This window comes from Mesocricetus auratus, unplaced genomic scaffold, assembly GCF_017639785.1.
Source record: "Mesocricetus auratus isolate SY011 unplaced genomic scaffold, BCM_Maur_2.0 Super-Scaffold_100714, whole genome shotgun sequence".
Classification (NCBI taxonomy): Eukaryota; Metazoa; Chordata; class Mammalia; order Rodentia; family Cricetidae; genus Mesocricetus; species Mesocricetus auratus.
The window spans coordinates 1,349,468-1,374,100 of NW_024429270.1; the positions used below are offsets into that span (position 1 = coordinate 1,349,468).

General features: G+C 46.6%; 1 protein-coding gene and 1 long non-coding RNA gene across 2 annotated transcripts in view; one reads left to right on the forward strand and one right to left on the reverse strand.

Annotated features, from left to right (window-relative positions):
• Window positions 1-628: 628 nt before the first annotated feature.
• Window positions 629-961, reverse strand: LOC121137919. Its single transcript, XR_005875188.1, has 2 exons — window positions 867-961; window positions 629-766 (listed from the first exon to the last, which is right to left on the reverse strand). It is a non-coding gene; the product is annotated as an uncharacterized LOC121137919 (long non-coding RNA).
• Window positions 962-1,023: 62 nt separating this feature from the next.
• Window positions 1,024-24,633, forward strand: part of Ccdc113 (coiled-coil domain containing 113) — a 28,433-nt gene continuing 4,823 nt past the window's right edge. Inside the window, exons 1-7 of the mRNA XM_005078639.4 lie at window positions 1,024-1,203; window positions 4,337-4,463; window positions 6,428-6,589; window positions 7,933-8,088; window positions 9,923-10,003; window positions 12,973-13,128; window positions 17,998-18,105. Coding sequence (XP_005078696.1) covers window positions 1,103-1,203; window positions 4,337-4,463; window positions 6,428-6,589; window positions 7,933-8,088; window positions 9,923-10,003; window positions 12,973-13,128; window positions 17,998-18,105 — 891 coding nt within the window. The 5' untranslated portion in view covers window positions 1,024-1,102. The remainder of the gene's footprint in view (window positions 1,204-4,336; window positions 4,464-6,427; window positions 6,590-7,932; window positions 8,089-9,922; window positions 10,004-12,972; window positions 13,129-17,997; window positions 18,106-24,633) is intronic.

A 24,633-nucleotide genomic window follows, 5' to 3' on the forward strand; every position in this document is an offset into this window, starting at 1 on the left:
TAGCTGCCCCATTTTTTGGGGGGGGGGAGGTTTTGTTTTTCGAGACAGGGTTTCTCTGTATTGTTTTGGAGGCTGTCCTGGAACTCACTCTGTAGACCAGGCTGGCCTTGAACCCACAGAGATCCGCCTGCCTCAGCCTCCCGAGTGCTGGGATTAAAGGCATGCACCACCAATGCCTGCCTGGTGCTGTCCCATTTTCTAATTCCTTCCGGTAGATGGTCCTTTTCCCCTTTTATAGGGACATCTTAATGATAGCAGGTTACACTCCCAAGCCAAAACAAAGAACGAATTTTAGTATTAATTGTATCGTGTCAATTTACTGACATATTAATTGTATGAACTAAGGTTTATGTTTTCCAAATTTCCCACACCTTGAAACTCACATTGCTTTACATGTATTTAATTTTTTTTAAAAAGTGGCTTTGCAAGGACAAATACTAAAGCACCTTTAAATGTATCAGAGAATGGTGTTGCTGTCCTCATCCCAGGCTGCAACTTGTTGGGTCTCCGTTATCTTGTTAACTGCAAGCCAGTAAAGTGCCCCAAAGTCTTCCCCACACATCATCTCAGGATACTAAAGACGCATAATTATATGACATAATTATTTTAAAACCAGACACAGCTTCTCTTACTCTTCCAGCAACTCAATCTGTTACAAATGTTACAAAAACTGTAGCTACCATAAGTGAACACAGACGAGGATTCTCATCACACCATGGGGCAGAGACTTCGAGTCTTGCTAGCTGGGTGGGCTCGTAGTTTCTGGCTGGAAGGATGAATAGAATTATTTATTACAGGGTCCTTGCAAGGATTTGCAGGAAATAGGCTTAACATGGCGCCAAGGACAGAGAAAGTGTTCAGCAAACCCGAGCTGTTGTTGTGACTACCAATTTCAGAGCTACTCTTAGAGAAATGAAGCAGATCGGTAGCCAGGCAGCATCGCTCCACCTCTGTCGCCGGAGGCGCAAGAAAAGGGGCAGGGCCACCCGAAGCCCCGCCCCTTTTAACGGCGTTCAGTTGTCTGGGCAACGCGCCGCAGGGTCGCAGCTGGAGTGACGCGAGGTGTCTTACTGAAGGCTCTCAGAGCACGGTAATCTGAGAGATGGCTGAAGAGGACTCGGAAAGCGCGGCCACCGACTCCCAGACGGAGGAGGATGGCGAGCTGCCTGTCATCCAACTGTGTGGGCTGGTGGAGGAGCTCAGGTACCGGCACCGTGGGCCTCTGCGGCCTCAGCGGCAGCCTGCAAACCACCCAGGCCTGCGCCGGGCGCCGCGGGGACACAGCCCACTACGGTGGAGAAGAAACTTCTTTGGCTTGTTACTCTTGCTTCTTGCCTACTCCTTTGCTGACAAGCCACTGATGGAGCCAGGGATAGGAGTCGGGTGACCTTGCAAAGACCAGACAGGATTTGGTGAAGCTAGAGCTTAGCCTGGTGTTTCCCTGGTGCCCGGCAGCCGCTCTCCCGATCTGCATCAGGTGGCCTCCTAAGCCCTTCTCCAAAGTGATGAGTTCCAAATGATAAAGCTTAACAGAGCAGCTGAGTGGAAACGAAGCTATTGAAATGATTTGATTGAGACACGGACTGAATGAGGGGTTAAGCATGGAGTTGTGAGAAATGATTGGCCTGGTGCTCTGTATTTTCCACAGCCTGTTTTCTACCTACCACAGCAAGTTTAGCTGGTTCCGAAGATTCCGTGGTGTAGTTGAGGTTCTGTGTACAATGTGTTGGTATTAGACGGTATCCTGTTTCTGGCAGCCTCAATAGATGTTGCTTCTGACCTTCATCAGAATTGAGGAGTTACTACCAATAGCTACCATTTTGAGTGTCTGTCATATACACAGCCTTACATATGATACAGCAATCCTAGGAGGTCACACTTGCTGAAGTTTCCTTCCCTAAGGTCATGCAGCAGAGAGAGATTCAGACCGGGGGACCCCTGAAAGGCTCCACTGAGAATACAATAGGTGCTGGAAAAGGCAAGATGTCTTTTTTTTTTCAAGACAGGGTTTCCCTGTATTGTTCTGGAGGCTGTCCTGGAACTCGCTTTGTAGACCAGGCTGGGCTCGAACTGACAGAGATCTGCCTGCCTCTGCCTCCCGAGTGCTGGGATTAAAGGCGTGCACCACCAACGCCTGATTTTACTTCACTTTTCTTTGCTGGTGTGTGTGTGTGTGTGTGTGTGTGTGTGTGTGTGTGTGTGTGTGTCTTGATTTTCCTTTCTTTTCCATTAGGCTTCTGTACTAATCTTAAATCCAGGAATTAGGTTAACAGTACACCTAGGCCTCGATGCTGCTGTCTCTTCTGCATATGTATTTGTGTATGTACATACAGATAGAATGGGAAAGTTTTGGACAGCCTCCAAAGCCACAGAGAAATCCTGTCTCAAAAAACAAAACAAACAAACAAAAGAATGGGAAAGTTTTAGGACTAGGGATGTTGCTCTCCAATTGGTTCGATCCCAGTACTACACACACACACACACACTTAAAGATGCACATGGTGACTCACACCTTTAGTCCCAGCACCAGTGAGGCCGGTGGATTTCTGTGAATTCAAGGTCAGGCTGGTCTACATAGTACAAGTTCCTGGCTAGCCAAAGCTACACAGTGATGCTTTGTATCTTTTTTTGGGGGGTGGGGTTTCAAGACAGGGTTTCTCTGTGGCTTTGGAGGCTGTCCTGGAAATATCTCCTTGTAGACCAGGCTGGTCTCGAACTCACAGAGATCCGCCTGCCTCTGCCTCCTGAGTGCCGGGATTAAAGGTGTGCATCACCACCATCCGGCGATGCCTTGTATCTTAGTTTCTTTTCTATTGCTGTGACAAAACACTATGGCCAAGGCAACTTATAAAAGAAAGCATTTAGTTTAGGGGCTCATGGCTCCAGAGGGTTAGAGTTCATGATGATCATGGTGGGCAGCTTGGAAGCAGGCAGGCAGGCATGGCGTTGGAGCAGTAGCTGAGAGCTTACATCTGATTCACAAGCACAGGGGCAGAGGGCATGCAGGAACTGGGAAGGGCATGGGCTTTTGAACCCTCAAAACTCACCACCAATAACACACCTCCTCCATCAGGGTCACACCTCCCAATCCTTCCCAAACAGTTCCTCCAACTGGAAACCAGTCACGCAAATACCTGAGCCTAATGGGGTCATTCTCATTCAAGCTACCATACTCTGTCTCCAAACAAACATTAAAGGCAAATTTTCTATATGAGAAATAGTTATAAAAGTCGTAATCTTGGCATATACAAAATAAGCTAGATATGTTTAAAGACTTCTTCTGTTTATGATTAATGTCCAGTGGAATTTCTAATCTTTTGGGTGCTGCCAGTAAAAGAGCAGGGATGCATAAGCCATAGTCTGAAGATGGTGGGTGGGCATATATAGCTTCAATAAAGTAGTTATTCAGTACTTTTACAAATGACTTAGATGATACCTGAAGATGGGCCCAGCAACAACAGTCATCAGTAGGACACCAGGACTCTAAATACTGTGACATGTTAAACAAATAACCAAGAGATCCAATAGTCTAGCGGCACTACACGAAGCTGCTCCCAGGTCATTGCACTCTACCCTTAAAGAAAGGTGATGTTATTATACCTGTTGTTCTTTGCTGCAGCTTTGGGAGATGAACCGCCAAATTCAACGAACCCACATGGAGTTTATTGGGCAAGGGAGAGAAGGGAGGGGTAGGTGTTAACCAATTGAGAGCAGAAATGGGAAGAGAAAGAACAGGAGGGAAGCACTTGCTCATAAAGGGAAAGGGAGTGGTTTAGAACAAGGCTCAGCAGTTGGGGCCATTGAAACTGGAGCCATAGAGCTCCGTGTGACCCCAGCTTTGCATGGTTTCTGCATGTAGAGTCCTTATGCAGCCACTTAATGCATGCATGGCGTAGTCATGAAATCCTTGACAGCCTTTAGTGACGAGCGATCATCTGTCAAAAACAGATCCAGGGGTAGGGGAAGGTCTCCAGGAGAAGAGCAATCTCAGGGTGGAGAGAGAACCGAGGATTATAGAGACCCAGAGACCAGGAAAGATTCCTTAAGGAGAAGGCCCAGGCCCAGGAGAGGGCTGGGGCAGAGTGATACGTGGATGTTGAGGAGAAACCACGGGGTGGGAGAAGGAGAGGAGTCAGGAGCAGGAACAGGGCCAGGTTGCCCAGGACCTGGGGAGAGGGACAAGCCAGGATATCAACAATACCCGTTACAGGTGAAGAAAGGAAGGCACGAAACGCTGCATGTCTGACAGAAGGCCATGTGTGGCCAATACTGTACTAAATACTGATTACTTGGGGTACTAGTCATAGAATTCACTTAGGTGCCCTCTATCTTACAGCTATGGAAACTCTGCTCTCAAAACAGAAACAGAGATGTTTGAGAAATATTACTCTAGACTGGAACCCAGGGACCACCGAATGCCACGGTTATCAGAAATTAAAGTATCAGCAGCAGAATTTTCACAGGTACACAATGAAAGGTGAAAACTGTTTCATCCTGTTTGCCTCCATAAATGCAAATAGTGTTGTGTATCTGCCTTTGGTGTGCCTGCCTGGGTCAAATGGCCATACGACTTCTCTGTTCTTCTTTGTAACGATTCCATCCCTTCTAGTTCCTTTCAAGTGAGAGAATCCCATTCACCTAGCAGCTGACTCTTCCAGAATAGTTTATCCAGAAGCACACCTTGAAGGCTGGCATGGTAGCGCAAACCTATAATCCTGGCACTTGCGAGGCCCAGGAAGGAAGGGCACAGAGTTTTAGGTAAGCATAGGTTACAACTACTACAGACCGTGTCTCAAAACAAACAAAAACCCAATGCTTGCCTAATAGACACAGGGCCCTGGGTTCAAACCATTTCACTGAAAAAAGAAATTTCTTTAAATGGGGAACTCCGTTTACAAGGTCTGTCCAAACCAGGCTTGGTTGCCTTTTGTTAAATATGGTGCAGTATAGGACTTTGGTGGATCCTATGACAGAGGAAAACCAGGTCATCAGGTAGAACTTACATGGAAAGGAAGTTTTATTAGGGAAGGGAGTGGAGAAAGGGAAGGGAGAAGGGGAAGAGAAGAGAAAGAGGGGGAGAGAGAGAAAAGAGAGATGGGGAAAGACAGCAGGTAGGGATCTGTCTGCCTCCTTAGAGATGGAGGAAAGAGCAAGAAAGAAGAGGTGGGTGGAGTTTGCCTCTTGAAGAAACCTTTGCACCTGCGTACAGACATAGCAGCCATAGAACCTGGGCTGGTCAAGGCACTGCCTGAGTGCATTCTGCCAGGTGACAGGAGACAGGCCAGCATAATGCCTGAATCCTAACATCTTTAATCCTAGAACTCAGGAAGTAGACCCAAGCCAAGCTCTGCAAGTTTTATGTAGCCAGCCTGATCTACATAGGGAGTTCCAGGTGAGCCAGAGATGCACAGAGAGACCCTGTCTCAGAACAGTCACAAACGAGGCCTGCTCAGCCACATAAATGAGCAAAGTGCCCATCTCAAATGGTCAGTCGGTGTCCGTTGATTCCTGGAGGAGGAAACAAATTTACTCTGAGATTCACACCTTACCTTAACCACCTTCCATGATCATTGCCTTTAAGGGCCTCGATTATTCATAATTTTTGTCTCTTTTGCTTAACACAGTGCCCCAGACACATTGCTCTTCGGTGCTCATCTAGGAGCACCGAACTCTAGGCCTTCCCTGGTCCATAGATGGGGTATTTCCAAAATTCCTTCCCTGGGGACATGTGAACAGTAACTATCCTATCCTCCTAAGGTCCCAACACAAACCAAAGTACAAATCCCCCACAGTGAGTTGACAGGGCTTATTTAGCAAGTCATGGGTGACCCCAAAGTGTCTACCCTGCAAAATCTTCACCCAGTATGCATGATGGCTTCCCCATAGCTTCATAGGGGAAGCCCCCGCCCCAGTCCTCCCTAGTCTATACTCTTGCACCATCTGGAGACCTCATACAGTTAGGGCAGAATTGCCTGTAAGTGGCTGGGAGGAGTGGCCAGAAACTCCAGTGAGGGTCCAGTGACCTTCTCTGCTCCTTCTGTGAGGGAATGTCAACAGTCCACAGACATGATTGTGACAGACTCTCCAAAGTACATACAGCTGTTTCCTGGAGATGGCAACAGTTTGGCTCACAGGATAGTGCATTACAATACTGGTCCATGGCATTTCTACCCTTGAGATAGTTCTTATATATTTCAACTCATTGTAAAACATAACCATTGTGATATTTAGTGCAGGGCCTTAGGATGACTTGGGAAATGTTGTTTTAGGCCTAATGTCCAACATCCCTTCACCATGTCTTCTCCCTGGCTCCCTGGATCCCTCCAGGGCACCTACTAGTAGGTCTCAGAATTCATTTGATGACTGCCTAGGGCTGCTAAGTCACCAATTCCTCTTTGACCCTGACTTGGTTTTGCTTGGGTTGCAGTTTCGAAGCAGGCGTAAATCCAAGGCCCGCTCAGGTCTGGACCGTTCAGCAGGCCTCACTGTAGACCAAAAACTTGAGCTTGTACAGAAGGAGCTAGAAGACACAAGAGATGAAATTCGGCACATGCGGGCTAATGCAGAACGGGACCTGCAGCACTATGAGGTACCCCTGCTCCCTGGGCTGCACCTCTCCATCTGTGTGGTGTCCACATCCTGCTGGTCCTCAGAAGAAACTCAGCACACAATCTTAAAACTTGCTTCAATACATATTAAAAATATTGAGAAAAAAAAAAGCCAGGCGGTGGTGGTGTATGCCTTTAATCCCAGCACTCGGGAGGCAGAGGCAGGTGATCTCTGTGACTTGGAGACCAGTCTGGTCTACAAGAGCTAGTTCCAGGACAGTTTCCAAAGCCACAGAGAAACCCTGTCTTGAAAAACAAACAAACAAAAAATAAAATAAAAATAAAAATACTCCAGTGTAGAGAACTACCATCACCACCAACACCCAGATATGACACTCATTGGCATAAGACCACTCTGGTTCCCATTTCCACATGGGGATACTAGGATGTGAACTCTAGTGTATTGTCTACTGTAAGTATTTTATCATCTGTCTTTAAAATATGGTTCCTTTTTTAAAAGCATAGCCATGGGCTGGAGAGATGGCTCAGTGGTTAAGAGAAGGTTTTTTCTTTTGCAGAGGACCAGGTTTCAATTCCCAGCACCACATATATAACTCTAGTCCCTGGAGATATGATGCCCTCTTCTGACCATCAAGGGTACAGGCACATAAGTGGTCTATATACATACATGCAAGCAAAGCATTCATATACATAAAAATAAATAAATCTTCAGCCTCTGCCCCATAACTGCAATAACTATGCAGGCCCTCAAGTTTTTTTAAAAATAATTCTTTAATTGTCAGGCATTGATGGCACACACCTTTAATCCCAGTACTCGAGAGGCAGAGGCAGGTGGATCTCTGTGAGTTTGAGGCCAGCCTGGTCTACAGAGCAAGTGCCAGGATAGACCCCAGAGCTACACAGAGAAACCCTGTCTCAAAAAACCAAAAACAAATAAAAATTAAAGTAACTCTTTAATAACACAAGGAGTTTAAGGGTTAAGTGAGTGAATTAGCCTCAAACTCATGGCAGTCTTCTTCCCCCATCCCCTCAAGTGCTTGGCTCACAGGCACTTACCACCACACCCAGATCTTCCATATCTTTATGGCTGGACCTTTAATGGATTAATAATACTCCCAATATGGAAATAGTGACAAAGACAATTGGTCTTTTGTTGACTTGTCAGATTCTGTGTTTTTTTTTTAACTTGCAATGCATGTTTTAAAATAACAGTTGTCATATAATCATCTTTGTACTTAAAGATGTCTTTCTGAGCCCAAGAAGAAATAGCTGCAGTGAGTCAGAGGCAGTGGGACTTAGGTGTCCTTAGAGGGTGTGCTGTGGAGTTTTCTGGAAACCATTCTCTCTTGGCTGACCCTTCCAGGCTATCATTGAGGAAGCTGAAATTCGATGGGCTGAAGTTCAGAGAGCAGTGCATGACTTTGAAAAAGATATCCTGAAAACCATATCCAAGAAGAAAGGGAGCATCCTGGCCACTCAGAAAGTGATGAAGTACATCGAGGATATGAACCGCCGGAGGGTGAGTTGACAGCAGAGCTTGCAATCAGAGAGCCGGTGCTTTTTGTTGTCGTTTGTTGTTACTGTTGGGCTTTTCTATGGAACAGTCCTGGCTGTCTTGGAACTCACTCTGTAGACCAGGCTGGCCTCAAACTCAGAGATCTGCTTACCAAGTGCTGGGATTAAAGATTGTGCACACCTTTAATCATAGTATGTCTACATGGTCTACATAGCAAGTTACAGGACAGCCAGGGCTATGTAGAGAGACCCAGCCTCAAAAAACAAAACAAAATAAAAGAACTAATTCTTAGGGCAGTGACACAGAAATGACCTACATCCTGCAGCCTGTGCTGTGGTAACCACTGCTGTCATTACCTGACTTCCCTGACAAGGCAGCAATGCCCATGTGTTGATAAACCACTCTAGGGACAGCTTCAGGGAACAGCATCTGCCTAATCCCATATGAGCAAACACTTATGTAGTGGAAGCCTAATGACTGTGATTGGTTAGCACGTTACCTTGGATTGGATAGTGAGCACTCACACCACCAGGGACTTTATGCAAAGAAGACTCATCCAAAGGCCAGTTACCATTGGCTACTAAGGCTACTTCAGACTTCAGTGTTCTGACTTCAAGAGCAGGCTGTGCTGTGCTTCTTATTAGAAAAACATTGTGCCAGGTAGGCTGGCCGCCAGGTTATGCCTGTATTTTCTCCCACATGTATAACATAGTTTTTAAATCTCCAAGAGTGTGTACGTATCTAAATTTTAAAAAAAAATTATATTGTGTGGGTTTCCTCTTTGTTTGCTTGTGTGCTTTGCCTAGGTATATTTACATGTACCATGTGCATGGCCTGGTGTTTGTGTAGGCAAAAAGAGGGCATCAGATCTCCTGCAATTGGAATTAGGATTGGTTGTCAGTCTCCATATGGGTGCTGGGAATCAAGCCCAGGTCCTCTAGAGGAGCAGAACTCTTAAGTGTGGAACCATCTCTCCAACCCCCACAACACCCAAAACATATGTTTTAAATACATGTTTACAAAAGGAAAAAACAACCAACCAGGCAGGATGTGTATTTGTAGTATATCATATTGTTTCCTCTTGCTTATCTGTTTTGAGATCTGTGTGCATCCTTGAAAAAGGTGTGAACTAGACAGGTTACTGCACAGGGTGAGACAGGTCACTCTCCAGAGCTTTTCATCTCCTTCCTATGAGGAGATGGGCCCAGACTGACAAGAGAAAGGAAGGGGAATTGGGTCAGGAGAGTATGCTTTCAATCAAAAAGATTTTGGGTAGCATGTTAAGTTTTGGGCCCTGGGGTCAGTTGAGCAGAGTTCTTAATCCTAACACGCTGTGAATGTTAAAAATTTGTAGCCTACGGGACTGGAGAGATATCTCAGTGGTTAAGAGCACTGACTGTTCTTCCAGAGGACCTGGGTTCAATTCCTAGCACCCACATTGCAGTTTACAACTGTCTGTAACTCTAGTTCCAGGGGATCTGATACCTTCACCCCCTGCACATAAAGTAAAAGTTAAATAAGTTATTTAAAAAATTGTAGCATACCACATGAACAAAAGACCAAATAGTCCCAAGATTATATATCAGTAAAGTCCCCTGCAGTAGCACCACACCCAAAAAATGCCAAATGCAGATGTACTATGGTAGGACATGGAGCCAACCAAGTTTCCTCTTCATTTAGGCTTCTAGTGAAATGGCATCTCAGTACCTGTTTGGGAAGAATTAAGTTGAAAACAAATGACTGAATGTTAGAGCTCAAGGTCTGGTTTGTAGTTCCAGATTTATTGTACAGAGTAATGGGTATAGATGAGTAATTGATTAAAATGTGCTTTTTCTAGGATAATATGAAGGATAAATTAAGTTTGAAAAATGTTTCTCTTAAAGTTCAGAAGAAAAAGATGCTTTTACAATTGAGACAGGTATGTGGATTTTTTTCCTTTCTTTTTTTGGGGGGAGGGATTTCAAAACAGGATTTCTCTGTGTAGCCCTAGTTGTCCTGAAACTAGCTCTGTAGACCAGGCTGGCCTCAAACTCACAGAGATCCACCAGTCTCTGCCTCCCAAGTGCTGGGATTAAAGGCGTGCGTCACCACCGCCTGGTCCCCTATCTGAGTACTATCCCTACCCATCAACCCACCCACCCACTCCTCTCAAATATTCTTGTCCTAGTTACTGGGATTTTTAAACAGGTTATTTTACACAGTAGAAGAACTTTGCAGTTGTTATTAATTTAGAGGTCTTAAGAAGGAGAGATGAAAAAAAAGGAGAGATGTCCTAGCTTCATTTCTGTTGCTATGATAAAATATCCTGATAAATAGAAACAGGGTTGAAGGATATTTTTCAGCTTATAGTCCCCAGTTACGGTCCATCATCATGAAGAAGTCAAGGTGGCAGGGGCTTCAAACAGCTCATCACACCACACCCACAGTCAAGAGCAGAGAAATGAAAACAGCCATGCTTTCTTACCTGTTTGTGCTCAGCTGGATTTCTGCACTCTTTTCTTTCTTTCGTTTTTTTTTTTCAAGACAGGGATTCTCTGTATTGTTTTGGAGGCTGTCCTGGAACTCGCTCTGTAGACCAGACTAGCCTCAGACTCACAGAGATCTGCCTGCCTCTGCCTCCCGAGTGCAGGGATTAAAGGCGTGCGCTACCAATGCCCGGCTTGGATTTCTGCACTCATAATACAGTTCAGGATGCCCAGCCTAGGGGCTAGTGCTACCCACAGTGGGCTGGATCTTCCCATGCCAATTAGCTTAATTAAGATTCCTCTATAGGCCAGTCAATGTAAACAAACCCTTGTTGAGACACTCTTCCCATGTAATTCTAGGTTGTGTCAATTGGACAATTAAAGCTACCCCACACTGTAGATGATCTTGGGTTACCTGACTGCACCAACACTACTTCCCTCCTTCTGAGAGAAAGGAAAGAGGGTGAGAGGAAATATAACAAGCAGGGGTCATAAGCCAAGGAATACAAGCAACTTCCAGAAGCTGAGAAGAATAAGGAAATGTTCTTACCAAGAGCCCCCAGAAGGAAGGAAGGCAGCACTGATAGCATTATGATTTTAGCTCCAAACCTATTCAGATTGACAGCCTCCAGAATGGGGACATAATACTCCTGCATGGTTTTAAGCCACTGGGTTTGTAGCAATTTGTTGCAGCAACCAGAAGAAACCAATATAGCTACTGGGCAGGCAAATTCAGGGCTTTCTGTAGACATAACTGGCTTTAATTTGAGAGTCTTATGACACACACATACGGCTTTTTGAGGGATATGGCTGAGTGGCATCATTTACTGTGCAGTGGTGTTTCAACAGATGACTTTAAGGGCTCCCAGTTAAAGGCCAGAGACCTGGCATGGCTAAAGGATTCTGGAGCATGGTCTGTGGCTTTATCATTTCCTTGTTCAGTGTTTTTATCATTATTTCAAATATGGCCTCGGATGACATATGCTTCAGAGGTAGCTGTGGATAGTGAGGAGGGCATGGGCAGGGCAATGTTCTTGTCAGGCAACTATTGCTTGGTTGACTCAGGATCCAGAGAGACCTCGTCAGGCTAGAGCAGCCCTCACATGATTAAGGAGAAATGCAAGACTCCCAAAATATCTGCACAGGCACAGGCTTAGGTGCCATGCCTGTGACAATCAGCATGGGCTCAGGCTGTCCTAGAAACCAGACCAAGGAGGGACTGGCTGGGCTCTGCCTTCTCCGTGCAGCCCCACCAATGTGAGCTCCACACTTGAAAGGAGCTCAGCGTGGAGATGGCGAGAGGAGGGAGGGTGGCTGTCTGTGCTGAGGGCTGCCATGGAAAGGAAGAGGCCATGAGGGCTACAAGAAGGAATGCTGCCCAGTGGCTGCTGCAGATGGTGAGCTCCTGGACTCCAGGGCTTCCTGCAGGCTCAGGCACCATGATGAGGGACTTGAAGTAAGAGTATGTGGATGACCTTTAACCTATATGTCATTGCTGCACAGAGATGAACGACTTGTGAGCCCAGTCCCTAAGCACACAGGCTAATGGAGCGGAGTGTCCTGAGAGGAGCATCGTGTACCTTTGTATAAAGGGGACAGAGGCACAAGGGCCTAGAGCTACCTTATCAGAGGTCCAGTGGCCAGTGGGGTTGCCCTGGGTGCAGAAAACAGGCTATGCAGTGTTGCTGGGTGAGCGGTATCTGGAGTTAAGGTGGTGTTTGGGAGGGAGCAGCAGCCCCGGTGCTTAATACCGCTCAGTAGAGAGTAGCGGTGGAAAGGCACAGCAACTCCCAAGCCGGCTGTTCCCACAAACAAGGGGCATGGGCCTAGACAGGAATTGGGGGCACAGTTTAGAGAGGGACCCCATAAACACACCTATAAAAATGAAGGCTCAAACAAGGTGAATTTTTGGGTAGCCTTTTGGGGGTTTCCAGGTTTAGAAGTTGAATTTATTTTTTTGCTTTTGAGACAAAGTTTTGCCACACAACCTACTATGGTTTCAATCTTGAAGTCCTCCTGCCTCAGCCTTCCAAGTGCTGGGATTACAGGATTGTGCCACCAAGTCCAGATTAAAAGTCACTTTTAAATGTCCTGCCTTTCAGTCTGCCCTCACAGCTTTGTCAAAGTATCATTTCCTCTGTGGGCAGTCTCCCCTAGCCTGGCCTGGCACTAGGACAGCTGTGTGCTGGGTCCCCACACAGAACACACTGTGCTGTTCTGTCACCGTTTTTGACTTTCCCATGAGTGTGTTCCTTGAGTCTGGAGGCATTCTGTTAACTTAAGAGGGGAGCCCTAGTACCTACTGCCATGCCAGTGCCCAGGATGTTTCAGGGAACAGTGGCAGATCTCCGAACAGACTGCAGGACAGGAGCGTAAACTAATGGTCACACCTGACCTTGCCTCTGTTCTTCGTGAACCACAGAAGGAGGAGGTTGGCGAGGCCCTGCACGACGTTGACTTTCAGCAGCTGAAAATCGAGAATGCTCAGTTCTTAGAGACGATTGAAGCAAGGAATCAAGAACTGATCCAGTTGAAGCTGGCCTCTGGGAACACCCTGCAGGTCCTCAACACATACAAGGTAAGGCCCACCCCAGGGCCAGGCACCCAGCCAGGCTTGCACATCCACCGGCCCCACCTCAGGGAGGTCCCTGTGCACTCAGGGGGGGTCACTCAGACTGTAGCTGTTTCCTGTTGCCCCCTGACTTCTCTCGACTTGGCAAAGCCTGGTCTCATAAAATCTCCAGAATGCTCTCACAGTCCTAGCTGTCCATGAGGCCCACCTGGGAGCCTTTTACTTTTAAAAATGTACATCTCTGCTCTAATCCCACCCTGGCAGATTGAATTAGGGGCCAAGGGCTATGGATCTGGCTTTGTTTTGAATTCCCTGGGCGATTTTTATGTACAGTGTTTGAAAGTGAACCACACTTGGTTTAATTGAGGGATGCATTGAGCTCTTCAGTTAAAACAGTCTCAGCCATAAATCAGAAAACTGCTAAATTATTTATCATCTGAATGCAACACTTTGGGGTGACAGAAGAGGCACTATCAATAATTAAGCAGGGATGAGTATGAATAGGGCCTGTCCCCAGCAGACCAAGCCATCTGGTCGCCCTCTGAGTGATGAAGTATTGCAGTGGTCAGCGAGATGTGTGAGTATGCCACATCCCCTGTCCTGCCAGCTAAGAATGGCTTTCGAAGAAGAGCACATGCCTGCAATTGAATGATGAAGAACATTGTCAGACCAACTCACAAATACTGAGCTCTCTTCTTTAAAGTCCATATATGTATGTATATATATAATCTATATATAGACATATCATCTATAGATATATATCATCTTGTTTATACATATATAAATAACACACACACACATATATATCACATCCTATTATTTCTAGTGTGCACATGTGGGCTTGTGAGCAAGTATACCATGACATGCTTGTGGAGGTCAGAGGACGGCTTACAAGATTCAGCTCTTGCCTACCATGTAGGTTGCAGGGATCAAATCCAGGTTGTCAGGCATGGCTGCAAACAGATCTACCTGCAGAACCACCTCACCAGCCCTATTCAAAAGTATTGCACTCAGTTATTATGCTTTTACTTTCACCAATAAAACACTTGTAGGACTCTGGAGGCTTTTCTCTTGTTAGCAGAAGTAGCTATCTGTGTGCAAAATTTTGCCTCTGGTCCTGCAAAGCTGAAAATACTTACTATCTGGTCCTTCACAGAACAAGTTTGCTGGCTCTTGGCCTTGTCCCTGGACAGTGGTGGCTGTAGCCTAGGTAGCCTACATGTAGGCTTCATGTGGTCCACAAAAATATGATTAACAATGTGAATTTGTAGCTGGGCATGGTAATGTGTCTATAATTCCTGCACCTGAGCATAAGGATGGGAAGGGCAGCTTGGGCAACATTTGGAGACCTTGCCTCCAAACAAACAAAACCTCCCAAAAATCCTCACAAAAAAGAAAAACAGTGAATTTGAATGTGTTACACCAGACTTATGTTTGCTCAACATTTCCTTTACAAATCAAAAAACAAAACAAAACAAAAACCTAAAGCAAAGATGCTGAGTTTTTGTTAAGAGTCAAACCATAAATAAGAGCCAGCCCAGTGTGTGTCCCATTCAACCTCCTTCATCCTGCAGAGCATGAAGAGCTACCGAGCCAGCGTTCCGAAGCTCATGTGTGACTGTCCACATCTGGCTCATGTGTGACTGTCCACATCTGGCTTATGCCATCTGGACAGTTAATTCTGAATGAAACCAGTCCGGATGGATGACTTCAGGTCCTCAATGACTGGATAGCTGCTCACACTGGGCCTTGACTGTATCCCATAGAGACAGTTAAGGGGTACAGGGCCTGCCTCGACTTGTGGGGTTTGGGCAATGGAGCTGCAGTTTCCATGGCGAAGCTGCCAGGTTGCAGAACCTGGGCTCCACAGGCTGGGTCTAAAGTCAGTGTAGACTGCTGGTGAGTGGGAACAGCGCAGGCCAGTCAGAATACTGCCCATGAGCCTGTCGCACGAGAAGGTGAACAAGAGTGGAGGTGGGAAGATGCCCGTGGGAGTCTGAGAGTGCCCAATGAGGAGCTGAGCGAGACTCTAGCGTGCTTCTGCTGGCTTCTCTCAAGTCCCAATTCTAGGCTCTTGTAGGGGAAATGGGCGCAGAACAGGAGTGGCTCAGGGAATCTGATCCCACTGGGATTGAATGGTGGCTTTCGGGGGGAGTGGCAATGCTTCATCTGGTGTAGGTGCTCCAGCTGCTAGAGACAAGGTCCACATCTCACCTCTGGACTTGCTTTGTATGGTCTGTGCAGCGTACCCAGCAACAGGAAACAAGGCCTGCCCAGAGCAAATGCTCAGCAAATAGCAGCTAACCGGCAGCAGTTTGGGCGTGGTTTTGGTGGTCATGGGAGGGTGAAAGGAGGAGCCGTTTGGCACAGAGATTAAACAACCATGTAAGAGACCTTGCTGGAACCATTCAGACCAACTCCCCTCTATTGGCAACAGTAAAAATGCCCATACATGCCAGAGACAGGGCCAAATGCGCAGGGCACAGCTCTGAGACCATATAGGTAGGCACGCGAGCTGTCTTCTCTTCTGTGACTGTCCTAAGTGAGCCTGAGTGCGGCTGGTGCTGGTGTTTTCTGACCCCATGCCCTCAGGCCTGCCTGGTGAGCTCAGCAGGGCATAAACTCGTGACTACATGGGTCGTGATTCACCCTCAACTGACTTAAGTGACCTGGTGCCCTGAGGAGGATAGAATTATAAGGAGTCCCCAGCCTCACTCACAGGAGCACACCCAATACAATGCAAATCCAGACTGGAAATTCCATGGCTTAAGGCACAGAGTCATTTCTGTGATGCAATTATGTAGCCAAGTTGACACTAAGATGAGGTGACCAGGAGGCCTGATTCATCTCATGAGCCCATCCAGAGCAGATTTTCTTTGCACAAGGAAGTCATAGATATGAAGCCAGAGTGACATTTGGGGGCCAGAAGTTCTCCATTACCTCTTTGAGGGCAGAGGAGACTGCACGGGAGGACTCTTAGATGGCCTCCAGGGACTGAAGGAGTTGCTGATGCCAGGGAGAAAACCGCTCAGTGCTATCACTTCAAGGGAATACCCAGCAACCACTGGGCTTGAGAGAGGTCCTTAACTGATCCAGACCCCCTGAATGTGGGTGTCAGTGGGGAGGCCTAGGCAATCTATTGGGCCTTGGGTAGTAGATCAGTATTTATCCCTGGCATACAAATGGACTTTGGGTGCCCATCCAACAATGAGAGTCCCACTCTCAGCCTGGACTCTTGAGGGAGGGTCTAGGCCCTGCCCTGGATGAAATGACAGACTATGGACATCCCCATGGAGGGCCTCACCCTCCCTGGGGAAATGAGGGGATATTGGGGGGGGTTGGTGGGAGGGCACGGGAAGAGAGGAGGGAAAGGGAGAGGGACCTGGGATTGACTTGTGAAGCAACCTTGTTTCTAATTTAAATTTAAATTTAAAAATTAAGAGAGAGAGAGAGAGAGAGAGAGAGAGAGAGAGAGAGAGAGAGAGGTCCTTAAGACCCAGACACAAGCCTGGCCACCCCCAGATTTCAGTCTGGCGGGCCTGTGGGCAGAGAAGGCCGCTGCACTGTGCCCAGACACTGCCCTGGGCACACAGAGAGAGTGGGGGGTCGCCTTAAGAACAGAATCTTACGTGCTTAGCTACCCTGGAGAGCTGGCTCTGTCTTTTCTGATGTGATCTCAGGTGACTGTCACTGCCCCTGAGCGTCATCCCTGCACCCCATAGCTACCCTCTTTGTCTGGTTTCTTATTCTCACACAGGGCAGGGAGTAGGAAATGAGCAAGGCCTGGAAGGACCGGAGTGGATAGTGTCTGGCTGCCTGAGGTCCCCAGACAGGTGACTCCAGCCTTCTCTGCCTCACCTGCCTTCTGACATTCTGTGGCTCCGCCCCTGCATCCTCTTCCTCCCCCTCCACTCCACTCTGTAATCTCTCCGCTCCTTTGGGACACTCTTCCCCAGACGCTTTCCGTGCCTTCTCTTCCTTCTTCACAGAGCTAAGTGTGATTCTCTGTCCCCGTTCCTGTTGCAAGACACCCCCCCTCACCAACACACACCAGCTTCAGCCTACCATGTGCCCACTGGTCCGGGCGCAGTCTTGGAATTCTTCTTGCCACGATTTTCAGCATCCCTACCTCGCTTGGCATTGGCTGTGAGTGAGCTTCCTGGAGTTAAGGCCTAGAGTGTTTCACTAGCCAGTGCCTGGAGTGGGTCAGTTCTTGGGGTGTGCCTATTCCTCAGCCAGGCGGAGCACATTCCAGCAGGGTAGGGCTCAGGGAAAGGGTTCCAGAGGAGATCAATCCAAGTAACAGGGGCCTGGAGGAACTGAAGGGCAAATTACATCGTGGGCATCCATGAAGCTGTTCCTGTAGAATCAATTCTCTGACACCAGCAGGCCCAGCTCCTTTAGGCAGGAGTGTGTAGTGGAGCTCAGAGGCTGAGGAATCACACTGCATCCGTTCAAATCCTGACTCCCTTACTTTTAAGTGGGGAGAGGGTTAAGAGGGACCCACCTGCTGTGGGGGCTCTCTAGCTGCAGCCTCATGAGGTAGTCGTGACCTGTACCTGTCACACACAACGCTGTGCTCTCTACTAGCAAGATGACCATATCAGTGTAAGAGAAGCTTCTCTTAGGAACCAGTGGGGCAAGAATCGAGTCCTGTTCTTGGACCACTCTGCGTCTCCAGCAGACGCCCAGATCCCACTGTCTTCTACCTTTCTCCAGCCAGCTCTGAGGCACCAGGCTGGCACCTTCGGGGAGGGTGGTCCCCAGCTGATAGGAATCTATGTACGTGGAATGGATGGCCTTGCTTCATTCCTGTCTCCCTTCCCCACAGTTCGGAGAGTTCCTCTTAGCAGGTACCTTTCTTCTGTGTTTCAGAACAAGCTTCACCGGGCAATGGAGATATACAACAGTCTGGACAAGGAGATCTTGCAGAGAAATGAGCTACTCGGGAAAATTGAAAAAGAAGCCATACAAGCAGAGGAGGTAGGAGGGTACAGTGTGCCATCACTCCTGGTGTTTGCCTCCTTCTGTCCACAAGGGTCACTGTCCACCAAGACCCCCATCCTTGGTTGTTAATCTAGAGAAGGAGCCCAGACCACAAAAATCAAAACAGCTCTGAGCCATGAAAGCTGATGCTGGATTTACAGTTCAGCAATTTACCAATGGGTCAGGCTCCAGGGTCTGCTCACAAAGAAGACAGTTCGCAGCACATGCCAGAGTACAGCCTCCTGAGTTCTAAAGATCTGTGTCTGCGCCCTTATAAAAAACAGTACAGCCTCCTGAGTTCTAAAGATCTGTGTCTGCGCCCTTATAAAAAACAGTACAGCCTCCTGAGTTCTAAAGATCTGTGTCTGCGCCCTTATAAAAAACAGTACAGCCTCCTGAGTTCTAAAGATCTGTGTCTGTGCCCTTATAAAAAACGTAAGGTGGTACACGCCTTTAATCCCAGCACTCAGGAGGCAAAGGCAAGCAGATCTCTGTGAGTTTGAGACCAGCCTGGTCTACAAGAGCTAGTTCCAGGACAGACTCCAAAGTCACAGAGAAGCCCTGTCTCGAAAAACCAAAACCAACCAATCAAATAAAAAACCCATAAGGTGTGTTGATGTAACTGATACGAGACAAAATGCATGATGTTTTATATAAAGAATAGAGATGGAGGGGGAGGGAGGGAGGCAAGGAGGGAGGGAGGGAGGGAAGCATAGCAGTCCTTCAAATGCTGAACTTGAGCAGACTGTACCAGAGATGGAAGGACTGTGACCTCTGGCCAGTCAGAGCTCACTGCAAGGCCAACGATCAGTGTGTAGAAGGATGGGTGGAGTCAGCAGAGCTGCCTACAATCAACTTTGCATGCCCTAAGCATGGGTGGCTGAATGTCCGGAACTGTAGTACACTAGGATGTTATCCACAGAGAGTCCTTCGGGAAGGGTGGAGGAGTGAATCCAATCTGCTGGCCTCCTGGGCAGAAGGGCTGGCCTCGGTTCACACCTGCTGACTTCTAGTCTTGATGCCTTTTAGTGAGACAGGACTTATTCACACGTAAAATAGAGGCCAGACAGACCCTTATGGGGGTGACTGGATAGGTCTACCTATAACAATGTTTTGTCAGCTTCTGAGCCATGAGCATCATTAGCATCGTGGTTTTGAGTGGATCTGAAGTTTCTGTGGGAGTATGTGTGACCCAGATCAGCTCTCAGTGGCCAGAACACGCAGGATCACCATATCCGCTTGTGGTGCCGTCTACCTCATGTGCGTGGTGGAGAACCAACTCCCGCAGAGAGCGCAGCCTCAGGACAGGACAGCAAAGCTGAAGGTGCAGTCTACGCATTGTGCTTTCCCTTGGATTAGGTGGCCACTAAGACGTGAAGGCCTCTTTCTGAAGTCAGGATTGCCACATTTTAGTTGTCTCATTAACTTCCGTTTTTCAGTGCCGGGGATTGAACCCAGGGCTTTACACGTGCTATTTACAAGGGTTGCACTCCTAGTCCGTCTTAGCTTCTTTTCTTCTGCTGTGATAAAACACCATGGCCAAGGCAACTTATAAAAGAAAACGTTTAGTTTAGGGTTTCAGACAGTTAGATGGTGGAGTAGAGGCACAGTGGCAGGAACAGCGGAGAGTTTACGTCTTGACCCGAGAATGAGGAGAGGGAGAAACCCTGGGAACGGTGTGGGCCTTCTGAAACCTTAAAGCCTGCCGCCAGTGACACGTCTCCTCCAATAAGGCCACGCCTCCTAATCTTTTCCAAATTATTTCACTAACTAGAGACCAGGTATTCTAAAGAATGAGCCTATGGGACCATTCGCATTCCTACCATCACATGACCCTTTGTTAGCTTTTTTTTGAAACGGTCTCATTGTGTAGCCCTGGTTAACTTGGAATTCCTTATGTAGAACGGCTGGCCTCAAATGCACAGACATGTACTTGCCTCTTGTGTCCTGAGTTCTAGGATTACAGGTGTGTTACTACCATGCCTCCCCCCTTTGTTAACTTGTTTTTATTTTTTGAGACAGGGTTTCTCTGTGCAGTCCTGTTTGTCCTGGAACTCCTTCTGTAGACCAGACCTGCCTCTGCTTCCTGAGTGTTGGCATTAAACACCTGTGACACCACCGCCCCAGTCTCTCCCTTTGTTTTTAGTAGCACACTGACTCCTAGGTGTGGGGGTCACCACCAGGGGCTACATTGTTTCTCACCACCCAGAAGCCATCAGCTTCTAACAGCTCCTCAGTTAGAGTTGGAGGCTCACTAGCCCCAGCTTCCAGGCTAGAACAATGGCTGCTTGACTTTCTTCTTTTTTTTTTTTTTCTTTTCTTTTTTTTTTCTTTTCTTTTTTTTTTTTTTTTTTTTTTTTTTTGGTTTTTCAAGACAGAGTTTCTCTGTATTGTTTTGGAGGCTGTCCTGGAACTCACTCTGTAGACCAGGCTGTCCTGGAACTCACAGAGACCCGCCTGCCTCTGCCTCCCAAGTGCAGGGATTAAAGGTGTGCTCCACCAACACCCTGCTGACTGCTTGATTTTCTGCAGGTCTTGTGCAGGCAGCCACAGGTCCTGTGAGTTCAGAGTTCCCGATCATGCTCAGCAGTCATTGTTTTTCCCTGGCCTTCCTAACCTCTGGCTCTTAAAATCATTCTGCCCCCCATCCCCCACCCCCACCCTTTGCTTCCCTGGTGGTCCCTGAGCCTTGGTTGTGGAGTTGATACTGATGTCCCATCTGAGGTCGAACACTCCATTAACTTATTTTCTGTACTTTACATCCCGGTTTCCTAAGTGGGTTCAAAGGATTGAACTCAAGTCATTAGACTTGCACTAAAACCCTTTTGTCCACTGAACCATCATACTGGCCCTTCTAGACATTATCATCAACACAGCACTATTTCTTAATGGCCGTCCAGGTTGGTGTGAAGTCGTGTGTCTTATTATGGTTTTATTCCCTGATAACTAATGACACAGAGCACCTTTTCTTGCTTGTAGCCACTTGCCTGTTGTTTTGGAGAAATGTGCTGTCATGTCCTTTTCATTTTTAATTGAGTTTTCTTTAAAAGTTGAGCTGTAAGAATTTTTTGCATATCCTAGATTCAATCTCTTATCACATACGTCATTTTGACTTATTCTGTGGTACTTCTTTTGTTTTCATTATTTTTTTTTCTTGTTTTTTTCGAGACAAGGTTTCTCTGTATTGCTTTGGAGCCTGTCCTGGGACTTGCTCTGTAGACCAGGTTGGCTTCGAACTCACAGAGATCCTCCTGCCTTTGCCTCCCAAGTGCTGGGATTAAGAGTGTGTGCCACCAACATCCGGCTTTATTTTTATTATTCTCTTATTTTTGTACATGAGTGTTTTGTCTGCATATATGTCTGTGCACCATGTACCCACTTGATGCCCAAAAAAGCTAAAAGAGGGAGTGGGGTCCCCTGGAACATGGTTGTGAGCCACCATGTGGGTGCTGGGAATTGAACCCAGGTCCTCTGGAACAGCTGGCCGTGCTCTTCACCACTAACCCATCTGTCTGGTCTTCTTTCAGCTTTTTTTTTTTTTAAACCTTTTATTGATTCATTGTGGAATTTACATCATGCATCTGATCCCACTCAGCTCCCCATTCGCTTGCATCTGCCCTCTGCCCTTGCAACCTCCCTTCCAAAACAAAACCCAATTTAAAAGAAAAATCGAAAACCAAACAAAGAACCAAAACCAAAATAAAAATGAAAGCGAAAAGAAGAATCTCGTTGTGGAAGCTGTAGTATTATTCTGTGAGTCACAGTTTTCCGTTTAGTCCGTTTATCTCTACTTGTAAGTGTTGATTGTATGAGTCACTGGTCTGGCTCGAGGTCTCTGGTTTCTGCTACACCACCACCAGTAATGGGCTGTCACTGTTCTTTCAGCTTCTTAATGGTATTGTTTATGGCACAGGACTTTATTTTATTTTATTTGGTGAAGTCTACTTCATGTTTTCTTGCACACTGTGTGGAGAGGTTGAAGGCACTAAGAAGCCCTGCCTAGCCGGGGACAGTGAAGATCTGCCCTGCTCCTTTACAGCCTGATTCTTTTTTTTTTTTTTTTTTTTTTTTTGGTTTTTACGAGACAGGGTTTCTCTGTATTGTTTTGGAGGCTATCGATCCAGCCCGGCCTTGAACTCACAGTGATCCGCCTGTCTCTGCCTCCCGAGTGCTGGGATTAAAGGCGTGCACCACCACCGCCCGGCTCAGCCTGATTCTTACATCTAAGTTTAAGTTTGAAGAGAGGATTCAAGAGCTGATAGAAAAGAGATAAGGTTTGACCGTAAAATTTATGCTACCAACTGCATTTGGCCACTGTGGTCTCCTTGTCACTTTCTGTAGATTTGAGTTGCCATCTGAAATTATTTCTCTCTCAATATGGCTTTCTTTCCTCCTATGGTCTTTGTACTGTCACTGTTCAAATACAAGCTGCAAACACAATTATATATGTGTGTCCTACATGAATTTGAATCAGTTAAGAGATCTGTGACGAGTGTTGACACGCATGGTGGTTGTTTTCATGAGGACAGGGATCTCTCTGCTGTCACTTGTTTTCAGCCTGAACAATTTTCTTTAGTGTTTATTGTAAAGCCCACATGCTAGGTTTCTCTGTGTTTTCTTTGATGTGGGACTCTTTTCATTTCTCCTTCATTAAAAAAAAAATAGCCCCATGTAGGTATAGTGGTGCGCTCCTTTAATCCCAGCACTCAGGAGGCAGAGACAGGCAAATCTCCAAGAGTCAGAGGCCAGCCTGGTCTACATAGACAGTTCCAGGCCAGCCAGGGCTACACAGAGAGACCCTGTCTCAAAACAACAAAAAAGAAAGTACTTTATTTTATAAATTTAAAATTTATGGGGAAATTAAAGTATTGTCCTTTATGCCCATATTATTGTTTTCTCCTATTTTAACATTTAATATCAACATGCTTGTTTCCATTAACAAACAATATTGGTTCATTATTATTGACTTAAGCCCGTGTTTTCATATATACTTCCTTTGTTTTTGCTTGATGTGCTGTGACTATTGCAGATCCTATCTAGGATATCCTTATGCTCAATGCCATATCAATCCGGATTTCTTCCCTTGTACTAGAAGATGCTGTGTCCTCACCTTGGATGTCTCATCCCATCTAAGGATCAGCCATGTTTTTCAAGGAGTCCTGATCCCTTTTAATTGACAATGGTTACCTAATGAGTAAAGCTCCAGATTCAGTGAGGGAACCTGTCTCAAGAAATACAATAGGATGTAATCAGATTCAGTGAGGGAACCTGTCTCAAGAAATACGATAGGATGTAATCAAGAAAGACACCTTCATCTTTGCCTCCATATGCACCTCCATGAAAACACACACACACACACCCAACACACACACCACACACACACCCAACACACACACACCCAACACACACACCCAACCCAACACACACACACACCCAACATACGCATACCCAACACACACACCCAACACACGCACCCAACACACACACACACTCAACACACACACACACCCAACACACACACACCACACACACCCAACACACACACACCCAACACACACACACACACTCAACACACACACACACACCCAACACACACAGACCACACACACACCCAACACACACACACACCTCAGAATCTTGATGGCAGTTTTTGTTCCCCCACACTTAGAATATGTTGCATTCCATTGTCTTGTGGCTTCTGTTGTTTCTGATCAGCACTCAGCTGATGATCTCACCATGCTTTCATACAGGATTGGCTGGGGTTTTTTTTTCTTCTTCTTTTTCCCATCTCAAACTCTTCCCTTTGCCTTATCACTCAGTGTTATGAGAGTGCTGTATTTGGTTTGGGTTTCTTTGCATTTGTCCTCATTGGAGCTTGTTAAATTATTCAGGTGTTTAATGTTTTTAAATAAGACTTGGGAGATTCTTATCCATGGAAACTTGAGTTTTTCTGTTCCTCTTCCCTTTCCCCTTTTGTTATTATCACTATATATACCACATTTCTCTGAAACTGTTAGTTTTTCTGTGTTCACTTTGTCTTCATATTGCATAACATTTACCAATCCATCTTCAAGTTCAGTGCTTGGTTCTTGTCTATTATTGGTTCTCCAAATAATTGAAGGTTTCCTTTCCACTATTGCATTGCAAAGGACTCCAGGTGCCCCACTTCCTAAAGATTTATTTTTTAGTATGTGTGTGTGCATGCCTACCTGTGGGCACGAGCAGTGAGTGCAGATCTCCTTGGGGATGGAGCTAGAGGTAGCTGTAAGCTGCCTGATGGAGATGCTAGCAGCCAAGTTATGTCTTCAGGGAGGTCAGTATAGTGCTCTTAACCACTGAGCCATCATCTAGCCCGGACTCCCCATGATGATGTGCCAGGTATAGTGACTCAGGCCTTCAATCCTAGCACTCAGGAGGCAGTGGATCTCAACTCGGGTTGAGGCTAGCCTGATTAATGTAGTGAGTTCCAGGATAGCCAGAGCTACACAGTGAGACCCTGACTCAAAAAAAAATAATGGTGATGGT